General features: G+C 45.3%; 1 protein-coding gene across 13 annotated transcripts in view; it reads right to left on the bottom strand.

Moving 5' to 3' along the window:
• The window catches only part of PRRC2B (proline rich coiled-coil 2B), a gene marked incomplete at its 3' end in the record, with an annotated part of 68,951 nt that overhangs the window by 48,611 nt on the left and 7,736 nt on the right, over positions 1-12,604 (bottom strand). For all 13 annotated transcript variants that reach the window (XM_081897124.1, XM_081897129.1, XM_081897132.1 and 10 more), the window contains exons 2-3: positions 3,880-4,047; positions 452-629 (exon numbers count right to left, since the gene is read on the bottom strand). In XM_081897124.1, the coding sequence (XP_081753250.1) occupies positions 452-629; positions 3,880-3,994 (293 nt within the window). In that variant the 5' untranslated portion in view covers positions 3,995-4,047. The remainder of the gene's footprint in view (positions 1-451; positions 630-3,879; positions 4,048-12,604) is intronic.

Genomic DNA, 12,604 nt, shown 5'->3' with positions numbered 1-12,604 from the left:
AAAGCTCAAGACCACAATACCTCAAGGACCACTTCTCCCCATATGAACCGACCTAGATCCTGTGATCAGGTGCCCCCTCCATGAGTGGTCTGGAGAGTGGCAACACAAGAACAGGTCTTTTTGCAGTGGCTCCCCATTTGTGGGATGCTCTCCCTATAGAGTCCTCGTTACATATCTTTAGGCGCCAAAGTTCCCTCTTCTCTCAAGCCTTTACCTGATTACACAATCATGGGCTTTTAAACCAGGGGGTGGGGTGTTTGTTGCTTTGTTATTACTTTATGTTTGTGTTTTTATACTGTAAACCACCTTGTAATTCTCAAATGAAGGGCGGTCTAGAAATAAAATAAATAAAATAATAAAAATACTTGGAGAACTCAAGCTGAATGCAGAAGGCACTGCCTCCTGCAAGCAAAGGACCAAGGGTTGAGGGTGGTGCTCCTCCTCCTCCTACCTCTTTTGGTCTGGCGGGTCCTGCTTGTTTGCCCATCCTGTGCCGTCCTTGGGTACGATGATGATATTAGGGTCGTTTCCTTTGTTCTCAGACTTCAAACTTGGCAAATTGGCAGGAGGTGGCATGCGCCGGGCAGCAGCAACTTTCCCAAGACTCTGTAAGCCATGTCTAGGAATAACTGGAGAAGGAGAGCTATTTTAATTTTTATTATTATTACTATCATTACCAAATAAAACCATCACCCCTTCACACTAAGCTCCCAGCATAGGTTGCAACAATTAAAACACAACATTAAAAAGGGACTCCTGACCGTTAAGTCCAGTTGTGAACAACTCTGGGGCTGTGGCGCTCATCTCGCTTTACTGGCCGAGGGAGCCAACGTTTGTCTGCAGACAGTTTTTCCGGGTCATGTGGCCAGCATGACTAAGCCGCTTCTGGCAAAACCAGAGCAGCGCACGGAAACGCCGTTTACCTTCCCGCCGGAGCGGTACCTATTAATCTACTGGCACTTTTTGACGTGCTTTCAAACTGCTACGTTGGCAGGAGCAGGGACCGAGCAACGGGAGCTCACCCCGTCGCGGGGATTCGAACTGCCGACCTTCTGATCAGCAAGCGCTAGGCTCTGTGGTTTAGACCACAGTGCCACCCGCATCCCTTTAAAACATTTAAAACAGTTTAAAGACAACTTGCAATCACAGAAACAAGGTGCAGCCTAAAAATATACACCCATCAAAAGATGAGACTTAAGCATGAAAAGGAAACTATATGGCGAAGGTGCCTCTGTGGGGGGGGGGGAGTTCCACAGCCTAGGGGCAGCCTCAGAGAAGGTCCTCTCCCAGGCCACCCTCACCCTGAACTTCTGAGGGAGGCAGTACCAGGAGAGCTCTCTCTGCCAATCTTAGCACCTAATAAGGTGGGTAGGGAAGGACACAGTCTTTTAGGTATTGGAGTCCTAAAATCAACAGGGAATGTTCAAAAGAAAAAAAAGGGGGGAGGTTGGGTGTTAATAAAGAAAAACCACAAGAATTAGCACACTTTCCAACCAAATGCAATACATATGTACAGCATCCATAAAGATTTTAACAAAACAAAAAGAAACTGCACATATAAATATAACGCTTATATCTCCAATAACACACTGGGTAGTGTACAGTGGTGCCTCGCAAGACGAAATTAATTCGTTCCGCAAGTTTTTTCTTCTTGTGAGTTTTTCGTCTTGCGAAGCACGGTTTCCCATAGGAATGCATTGAAAATCAATCAATGCGTTCCTATGGAGACCGTCCGGGGACAGAGGGGGAGCGCCGCGCGCCTTCCCCTCTGTCCCCGGACCTGTTTTAAAGCAAGGGGCAGCGGGGAGAAGATTGCTTCTCCCCGTTGCCTGCCCCGCAATCTCCGGGACAGAAGGCGTGCGTCTTCCCCTCTGTCCCCGGACCTGTTTTAAAGCAAGGGAAGGGGCAGCGGGGAGAATCGCTTCTCCCCATTGCCGCCGCTTGGTTCAAAAGGGGTCCGGGGAGAGAGGGGAAGGTGCGCGCCTTCTGTCCCTGGAGATTGCGGGGCTGGCAACTGGGAGAAGCGATCTTCTCCCCGCCGCCCCTTGCTTCAAAAGAGGTCCGGAGACAACGGGGAAGACGCGCTGCGCTTCTCCGCTATCCCCGGAGGTTGCGGGGCAAGCTTCGTTTCGCGAAGCAAGCCCATAGGGAAATGCGTCTTGCGAAACGGCTAAGAAAACGAAAAACTCCTTCGTCTAGCGAGTTTTTCGTCTTCCGAGGCGTTCGTCTTGCGGGGTACCACTGTAATTAAAGAGAACAAAAATGAAGACAGTACCAGGACAGAGATTGGGGATCAATGGTATCTAACACTGAGTAAACTGGCAAAAATGTATAAATCTAAATCAAATACATGTTGGAAATGTAAATTGAAAGAGGGTTCTTTTTATCATATGTGGCGGTCTTTTAGTAATGTTAAAGCTTACCGAGAAATGATATATAATGAAACGAAAAGGATGTTTAAAATAAGCTTTGTAAAAACAAACAAACCCAAAAGGTTTTCTTTTGGAAATATAGGGACAGACTATCTAAACTGTATAGAAATTTATTCATGTACACTACTCAGTGGCGGAGCTTCATGCTCCAGCACTGGGGGCGGAGGGCAGGCGGGGGCAGGGCTGGCACACCGCCCGTAATGGCGTGGCGTGCATCTTGGGGGTGTGGCCTGCCGCCATAGGGCCGTGGCACCCCACCGGGATCATGCCATTGGGGGCACGCCTCTTTCTCCGCCAGTGATGCTACTACAGCAGCAAGAATGTTACTTGCCCCAAAATGGAAAAAAGTCCTCCCAGCAAAGGAAGAATGGATACAAAAAATTATGGAATATCCAGAAATGGCAAAACTTACTGGAAAATAAGAAATCAAGATAACAAACTTTTTATAAAAGAGTGGAAATGGTTTATTGACTTTTTACAGATAAATTGTAAACAGATAAAAACATTGGCAGGATTATTGTAATAACCTGCAGATTCATAAGAGTATTTTTTAAAGAAAATGAGCAATAATAAATGAGCAAATTAAGTTAATTTGGATATGCAGAAGATATTAAAAAATAAATTAAAGGAACCGCAGAAAGAGGGGGAAGGAAGTCATGTTTTGAAATGTCAAAATGATTGTAAAATTAGTGAAATGTATAAAATTAGTGAAATGTATAAAAAGTATATTTTTTTAATTTTTAAAGACAGGTTGAGGAGGTATAAAAAAGACACATAAAATATAATACTCGAGAATCAACTTAAGTTATCCCTTATTTTTGAAAGGGTGGGAGGAATGATGACTCCTGCAAACTCGCCCACTAGTGCAATTATTCGACTGAATCAGCCAGATCCATTTAAATGCAGCTGGGGTGACTGGCCATGTTTCATATTATAAGCGTACTCAATAAAATCATATCAAATAGAAAGGAAATTATTCTTGCTTTGACCTCTAGATATGCTCAGTTTATACACTGATCTTTCTAAAAGAGCAGTCTCCCAGACCTTGGAGGGATTAAATTGTTTCAAGTCATCCCTCACTTGCTTTCATAGCTACGAGCACTGGCCTTGGATGCACAAACAGAAGCACAAATGCCCTTCCACAAAGCCCTATCACCCAGGTCACTGTTATCTGCACTGATCAGTTGACGTCCTCCAGGATTTGAGACAGTGAGTTCTTCTGCAGTCCCTGTGTTCAGATGTCAGAGGAAGAATCTAAGACCTTTGGCATGCAAAGCGGATGCTTTGCCACTGAGCCTTGAACCTTCCTCCTACCAGGCTAGTAGCTTATGTGAGCTTATTTGCAAGGCAACTGTTATTGCACAGAAGACTGTCCATGAATCCAAAGCCTCTAGCCCATAGTTCCCTCTCCGCTTCCCTCCAAGTTCACTCCCTCCTCCTTGCTTACCTGTGGTCCTGATAGCTTCTACTGACTTTCCTTTATACTTATCAAACAGGCTGAGAGTGGAGTACTTGCTTTTCCCATCCTTTCCCTTGGTAAGTTGCCCCAAACGATCGGACATTGCGATGAAATGTCATCTAGTAAAGAAATTTCTCTGCGCCGCTCCCGATCTGCCTGAGGTGCGGGGGAGGAGAAAAGCAGTACAGTAAAAAAACAAACACACACACCACATTTTTACATAAAGGACAATATCAATCTGCATTCTAGGCATCTTATTGACCTGTTTTTGTTATTATTGTTATTATTTATTAAATGTGTTAATACTTTTTTGTCATAGCCCCTCAAAGCAATTTACAATATTTTAAGAAAAATACTCACATACATATATTACTATTATTCTATATGTTTAATTTGTACAGCACCCTTCATTCAAAGATCGCAGGGAAGTTCACAACATAAAGAATGAAAATACATAATAAAACAAAAAACAAACCAATATTCCCCTCCCACAAACAGATTTAAAAGGCCACAGAATGTTAATCACCCAGAGGCTCAGCGATAAAGAAATGTTTTTGCCTTGCACCTAAAGATGTGCAATGAAGGCACAAAGTGAGCCTCCCTGGGGAGAGCATTCCACAAGCATGCCTGTTCTCATTCTGTCACCTTCCAGGCTTCTCGTGGAGGGGACACATAAAGAAGGGAATCAGACGATGGGTGCAGGGTCTGGGTCGGTTCATGTGGGGAGAGGTGGTCCTTCAGGTATTGTGGTCCTGAGCCGTTTAAGGCTTTATAGGTCAAAACCAGCACTTTGAATTGAGCATGGAAACTAATTGGTAGCCAGTGCAGCTGTGCCAGGATTGGTGTAATCCTGTGCTCAAACCGCCTAACTCCAGTGAGCAACCTGACTGCTCAAGATTCCAAACCTTCAGAGGAAGCCCTACTCATTACACATTGCAGTAATCCATGGGTAAGCAAACTAAGGCCCGGGGGCAGGATCTGGCCCAATCACCTTATAAATCCGGACTGTGGACGGTCCAGGAATCAGCGTGTTTTTACATTAGTAGAATGTGTCCTTTTATTTAAAATGCATCTCTGGGTTATTTGTGGGGCATAGGAAGTCGTTCATTCCCCCCCCAATATAGTCCGGCTCCCCACAACGTCTGAGGGACAGTGGACCGGTCCCTTGCTGAAAATGTTTGCTGACCCCTGCAGTAATCTAACCTAGAGGCTACCAGAGCAGACAACAGAAGCTGGGCTATCCCTGTCAAGATAGGGGCTCAGCTGGACCACTAGCTGAAGCTGATGGAAGGCACTCCACACCACTGAGGCCACCTAAGCCTCAATCAAAGCAAAAGATCCAGAAGTACCCCTGCCCCTGCTCCTTCAGAGGGGGTGCAACCCCATCAGGAGCAGGCAACCTCCCATCCATCCATTCTAAGCAACCCCCACGAACGGAGCCTCAGTCTTATCTGGATTGAGCTTCAGTTTTTTGGCTCTCATCCAGTCCATTACCAAGGCAAGATAACGGTCCAGTACATCCACTGCCACCACAGCTGCAGATGAAAAAGAAAAATACAGCTGTGTGTCTTCAGCAAACTGCTGACAACATACTCCAAAAGTCTGATGACCCCACACAGCAGTTTCATGAAGTTGTTAAATACATAGGGGATAAAATTGAACCCTGAGGAGCCCCACATTGAAGGCTCCACAGGAAAAGCGCGCACACACACGCGCACGCACACACACATACACACCACCCTCTGGAAATGACCAAAACTAGCATTAAAAAAAATATTCCAAAAAGACATTCCTTTTTATTCAACTATCTATGACCTTTTTGCATATGTGGGTGATGTTTTAATGTAGCTGTTACTGTTTTTAACAGAATTCATAGAATCATGAAATTGTAGGGCCCCTCCTAACTCTACAATTCTATGAATTCTATTAAGAACAACAACACCTACATTAAAACATCACATATATGCAAATAGGCCTATACTTGAGTATATATGGTAGTTTCATTGATGCACAGGAAACTGAGATGGTGCTCCTGCTAAAGGGCAAGAAGCTACAGGGAAAAAGCAGCTGCAGGGAACAACTCATGGTTTCAGTTGTCTCTACAAAAGGCACAGAGTATGGGAAACAAACAAGATGAACTGGAGTTTTTAATACAGGATGGCAGACATTACTGAATTGCAGACATTACTGAAACCTGGTGGGATGAGACTCATGACTGGAATATAGGAATTGAGGGGTATAACCTGTTCAAAACGAATAGACCAAACAGGAAGGGAGTAGCAGCAGAATTGTATGTAGTCAGCTGTTAACAACAACTGCTGCTCTCCAGAGTCCGGGGGGGGGGGGCGTCCATACTTTCCTTTGGTCCCAGGATGTAGAACATTTTGGACCAACATTCCACACCCACAAGAACTGGGCACTTTATGTTAACTCCTCCATAAAGAAAGCCTACTGCTTTATTTAAAACAGCCAAGATTTCAGGAGGATAACTTGTCCTGTGGGTTCTCTTTAAACAACCCTTCCATGTTAGAAAATGAGTCCACTGAGGTTGTTTGTGTTTGTTTTCCAAGTTTATTAAGTTGCTTTGCTATGGCTCTAGGCCGCTGGGACTTCATAAGGACTGCTGTGTGTGTGTGTGTGTGTTGTGGGGGGAAGGGAGGGAGGGAAAGAGGGAAAGAGAGAGAGAGAAAGAAGTGGTGGCCAAATGACACCGGCGGGTGGGCCAGATGCAAAAGTAGTTAGAGCAACAAATTTAGAATTCACGCTTCTACAGTAGGCTGGTTTCTGCATACACTCACAAACCCTTCTCTATCCCCCATCCAGGCAAGCAAGTGGCAATTTCAGAGTTTAAGGAGACTCTTTGCAGCCAAGCAAAAACACTCAAGGGAGATGCAAAGCAGGACTGGTGAGAGGTGTGGCTGGGGAAAATTATGAGGGCAGGACAGAGAGGTCTGGAGGGCCACTTCCAGCCCCTGGGCCTGGAGTTCCTCCACTCTGACCAGAGCGAGGCAAAGAGTGATGGCGAACCCATCACAAGTCCCCAAGCACACAAAGGCTTGGCATGCTCCCCAGATTTTCATCAGCAAAACAGCATTAATGCAAATAAAGACCCGAATAATCTACCTATTTGCAGTTGCTTTTCCTGTTGTGGCAATACCAGTTTAGTCTTTTCTGCATAATGAGTTAGTGCTACTCATTAGGTCTGGATCGCTGTGGCCTTGGCAGCAACAGGGATGTGAGAAAGACCCAATAGCGACCTGCCTGCGCTTGGCAATTTAACAGAATCAAAGCGATTGCACGCATGTATATACAACAGGAAAACAGTGACTCATCAACCTGCACACTCTGCGCACTCCCATTGACAACACAATTCCCCAGATCCTTGCAGGAAGGGGAACATTTGCAGCAGCAGATGTCAGATGGTTAACAGAGGATGGAGAAGAAGAAGAAGAAAAAAGGAGAGGGCAGGTGGTAATTCTTCAAGAAAAGCCAGCGAAACAGATCACAGTGTGGAGATACCAAAGAGAAGCCCTAGCAACCACCCTTTCTCGCAATCCCAGTTCGCATAGGAACAATGACAGAGGAAGGAATAAACAACTGCCACATCTCAAGGAAGGATGTTCAGAGAGTATTACCATCAAAAAGGTTTCTTGAGAGCTGCTTGGGCTGGATCCCCTCATGCCTTTCCAAAAGTGGCCCAGCCCCACTCACATGTAAAGAAGGAAGGTGATGAAATTTAAAGCACAAAAGGTGAACAGGCAAGAAAGGGGGCTGACCCATGACTGACTGCCCCCCTCAAGGCCATGAAGCTCACTGGGTGTGACTCTGGGCCAATCACTACCTCTAAGCCTATAACATACCTCACAGGGTTTTCGTGGGGATTAAATGGGGGGGGGGAGAGAATCTTGTGTACCACATTAAGCTCCTTGGAGGAAAGTGAGAAAAATGCAATAAAATAAGTAAATAAATAAAGAGTACTAGAAAGGTGCTGGTAGGACACTGGTTAGGAGAGGGTGTGTAGAGAAGGGTAGAAGAAGGAAAACTACCAAGTGGGTGCTTGCCTCCCACCTGTGTCTCACACTCTCACCCTAAACCAGTGTCGGCCACTACACTGTGACAAGGGAAGGGAGATATGTCGCCCTCAAGACATTGCTTTGGCTCCACCTGCCATCAGCCTGAGCCAGCGTGGCCAACGTTCAGGGATGGGAGTTGGGAGTTCTGCAAACCCCTGCTCTAAACAGTGCAAACCTAGAAATAGTTATTTTGCCAGTGAAATACCTAGGCAAGCTGCAGAGAAAGGGGCTGCTTGTTCCTCAGTCCAACTCTGCGGGGCATGAATAAAAGGCACCTGCTAGAACCAACCAGATTGACTGAAGCACATACAATTCTTATTCTTATTCTCTATAGCCACAACTTTCACATCAGCTCTGGTTACCCAGATGATTCCAGAAACAGTCAAAGTGCTGGTGATTACCTCGAGAGCTCTACATCATGGGTAGGCAAACTAAGGCCCAGGGGCCAGATCCGGCCCAATTGCCTTCTAAATCCGGCCCGCGGATGGTCCGGGAATCAGCATGTTTTTACATGAGTTGAATGTGTCCTTTTATTTAAACTGCACCTATGGGTTATTTGTGGGGCATAGGAATTCGTTCTCCCCCCCTCCAAAATAATAGTCCGCCCCCCCCACAGGGTGTGGACCAGCCCCCTGCTGAAAAAGTTTGCTGACCCCTGCTCTACATCATAAGGTACAGCCAACACAGAGCCCACCAAAGGTTTATTTATCAGTATTTATAAAACACTTCATAATTTAAAAGCCCTACGCAATATGCAGAATAAACAGCAATAAAACAGCATCTTTCGCAAAGAACAGCAGCATTATAAAAACAGGAATTCAGAGACAACATGGTCCAGTCTTAGGACCATGTTGGTCCTTAGGAAACCCTGAGCAAAAAAGATGTGCCTTTGCAAGATGTGTGAAGCAGCTGATGATCACAGAGTGAAATGGGCACCTGACAGTGCAGGAAAAGTGGCTGAAAATGCTCATATTGGGTCACCACTCTGCAGTGTCCAAAATTGTCTAGGCACCAGGCATATTTTGCAACTGGCACAGGTCCAACTGTGACCACATGGAGGTCTCTGGATGCCAGGCTGGCGACTGACATCTCCATCTGGCTGATCCCTCCAGCTTTCTTAAGACAGGTAAGCAGAAGAGCTTATTTACTGCATTTATATCCTACCTTTTTCTCCGAAGAGCACATGCTTCATTCCCCCACTCAATTAATCCCTACAACGACCCTGTGATGTAGGTATGGAGGCTGTGACTGACCCAAGGTCAGTGAGGTTCATGACAGAGTGGGGATTTGAACCCTGATCTCCCAGGTCCTAGTCCGTCACTCTAAGCACTACACCACACTACACCACACTGACTTCCTAGAGTCCTTCTGCTATGGGGCAGCTATTAAGTTAAATAAGTATGGGAGAAAGCAAAATGTCACTTAGAGAAGGATCTGCAATATTTTCCTTGAAGCTTGCATTTGTTTTATTCTGGATTGTTTTATCAGATGTTTTAATGTGTTGTGAATTGTTTTAAGATTTTTTTATTTAAACTGTAAAGTGACATAGAAATGAAATAAATAATAATAATAAATTTCACTGGGCGGGAGGCGCCTAGGCAAGGTTTAATCGTGGTATACAATAGGGTATAGTGCCACCAGAACCCGTCAATCCCAGCCAAAAGATAGTAAGAAAAGCCATGTTCGAAAAGGCCAATGGCCCACCTAGTGCTTGCAAGTGCCTTTGGGAGGCAGGACATGAGGGCAACAGCAATCTCCCTACTTGCAATTCCTAGCAATTAGCACCCAGAGGCTTCCGACAGTGGATGGTGATGAACACAGACTTCATGACTAGTAGCCAATAATAGCCTTTTCCTGCATGAATTCATCTAACCCTCTTTTAACTCCTTTCAAGGTGGCAGCCTTCACTACCTTTTGAAGCCAGCGCAGCCAATGGTCAGGTATAATAGACACTGTAGTCTAATGCCCAAAGGACACCATATGAGATACCCACACAAGAGAAGACATGACAGCCACCATGAAAGACATAGTTGCTGTCACCTTGCAGAAGCCAATGAGGTCTGATACTAGTAACTGTCTAGAACAGAGAATGGCTAACCTAGCTTTGAGGTGCTATGAGGGTAGCTCTAGGCTGGATTTGAGTGGAAAGTGAAAAAAATATTCCCCCAGTTTTTCTGCAGATTTTCCATTTTGTAAGCTAATGAGTATCATGAACAGATGCAAAGTGCAAGAACAATATTTAGACAAGTCTGGCCATTTCCATTTATTTGTTTGTTCTACTAAGTACAATGGTACCTCGGTTTAAGAACGGTTTTGGTTTAAGAACGGACTTCCAGAATGGATTAAGTTCGTCAACCGAAGTACCAACATACAAGTAAAATAAATGTGCTGAACCGGATTGCTCCCTTTGGCTCTAATACTTTGGCCACCTCATGAGAAGAGAAGACTCCCTGGAAAAGACCCTGATGTTGGGAAAGATGGAGGGCACAAGGAGAAGGGGACGACAGAGGACGAGATGGTTGGACAGTGTTCTCGAAGCTACAAACATGAGTCTGACCAAACTGCGGGAGACAGTGGAAGACAGGAGTGCCTGGCCTGCTCTGGCCCATGGGGTCACGACGAGTCGGACACGACTAAACAACAACAAACAACAACACATTGGATTTCTCCCCACTTTCAAACCATGGTTAATGACCCTGGCTTCAAGAAACCATACAGTTTTAAACACAACAGTTTGGACACAATGAGACATTTCCATTAGTAAAAATGGAAGCAAGGGATTCCAATTTCCTCCTTGCAGCTCACAAAAAAATTGTGCAGATCAAGGGTTGGAGTTGTTAAGGTCCACATCGCCTTTGGGATAAATCTGTTAAGGGCCAGAACAAAAAGTGTCCTCCTACCTTTTCCCTTTCACCATGGAAGCAAACCGTTTCCTCTAGCACTGATCTTGGTACAGAGTGCAAGGGATGTGGAATCAATGTGGAGCAACCAGAAAACAAATAGAGGTAACTTAACAAGGTTATTTAATTGTACTAAACATTGCTTAAAATTTAAATATAAGGGCTTAGTTCTTTGCCACTGGTGGCCAAAACATTAGTAGCCCAGAAAAAGCAAAAGGTTAAAGTCTACACAAGCAACTGAGCACAAAAACTGTCTGCACACTTTTCAAAATTCATATCCACAAGGGCTAGCCACTTGACTTTTTAAAATGTAAGCTGGAAATTCAGGAAAGGAGCACACAATGTCCCTGAGGTTTCCAGCTTCAAGGTGATGAGGGAGAGTCTACCAGGTAGGACAACATTTGGAAATGAGAGGAGAGACAGTTATTACTTCTCTCCCCCTGAAGGCTGTTGATGGGCAACAAATGATTTGGCACAGGTGCATGTGGACAGGTGGGTAAGAAAACACCTATGGGCTGATTTTGCAAGGTGGCAATTAGAAAACACCCACCCACCCACACATTATCGACAGTCTTTAGAAAAATCCTAACCCAGCAGTTCAGAACTAAGGGCCACTTGCCAATCTCACCCGAAATGCTTGCCAAAAGCAACAGCAAGCAGATGCAGAGGAAACACTGGAAATTGCCTTATATTAGGACACACTGTTTGCCCATCTAGCCTGGTACTGCCCATTCAGTGGTGGGAAACCTCCAGCCCATGGGACAAACTAGGCCTGCAAGGCTGTTTTCCCAAGACCCACGGACCTGCCCCATGCCCAGTGCTAACACAGTACAGTCGTACCTTGGTTCTCGAACAGAATCTGTTCCAGAAGTCCGTTCTACTTCTGAAAAGGTTCGAAAACCAAGATGTGACTTCTGATTGGCTGCAGGAGCTTCCTCAATCGGAAGCCATATTGGACGTTCGGCTTCCCAAAAAAGTTTGCTAACTGGAATACTTACTTCAGCTATTCCACACTCCTGCTGTAGGTGCTTGGGCAGAGAAGGCTCTCACCTGCTGCGCTGATCTTATTACCTGGAGAAGCCAGGAGTGGAACCTGGGACCTTCTACATGCAAAGCATGTGCTCTGCCACTGAGCTATGATACTCTCACCAGAGAGAATAGAATGGAATGTCCAGGTTCAAATCTCTGCTCAGCCACATATGAATAAGGCATCTTCCTCACACCCATACACAAAATTCAACTTCCAACCAGGAATGGAAATGATAAAATTGCCAACGCTTACAGAGCTTCAGTTCAGATGGAATGCCAAACCATGGTGGTTTGGAATCCTGGTTTGGAAGGCAAGCTCAAACCATAGTTTGCTAGTTCAGATGCAACAAAAAACTGTAAAGTATTTACTGAAGCGGAGCAAACAAAGAGCCTGACACTCAGTCCTGTGACATTGCCACTGCCTGTGAAACGATCCCACTGCTTCCATGCCCCCCCCAATGTCTCATTGTAATGTCATGTGATTGCCAGGTGGGGGACACTGCCCATCTTCCAGATTTGGCCCATCAGTTATGTGTGGAGGAGATAACAATCTGGGCTCCTGGCCAAATCCCATTCTCTACCCCTTCTGTTGCAAATGAACTGGAGCACAGAAACACATCTACACTGCCCTGGCATGTATCCAGGTCAGAAGTGGAAGCTTATCTTCACAACTGTTAAGATTAGCGGCAAAGGAAAACAAACACAAGGTTT

This window comes from Podarcis melisellensis (genome assembly GCF_964234715.1).
Source record: "Podarcis melisellensis genome assembly, chromosome: Z".
In the NCBI taxonomy this organism is placed as follows: domain Eukaryota; kingdom Metazoa; phylum Chordata; class Lepidosauria; order Squamata; family Lacertidae; genus Podarcis; species Podarcis melisellensis.
This window is presented reverse-complemented; position numbering and strand designations above follow the sequence as displayed.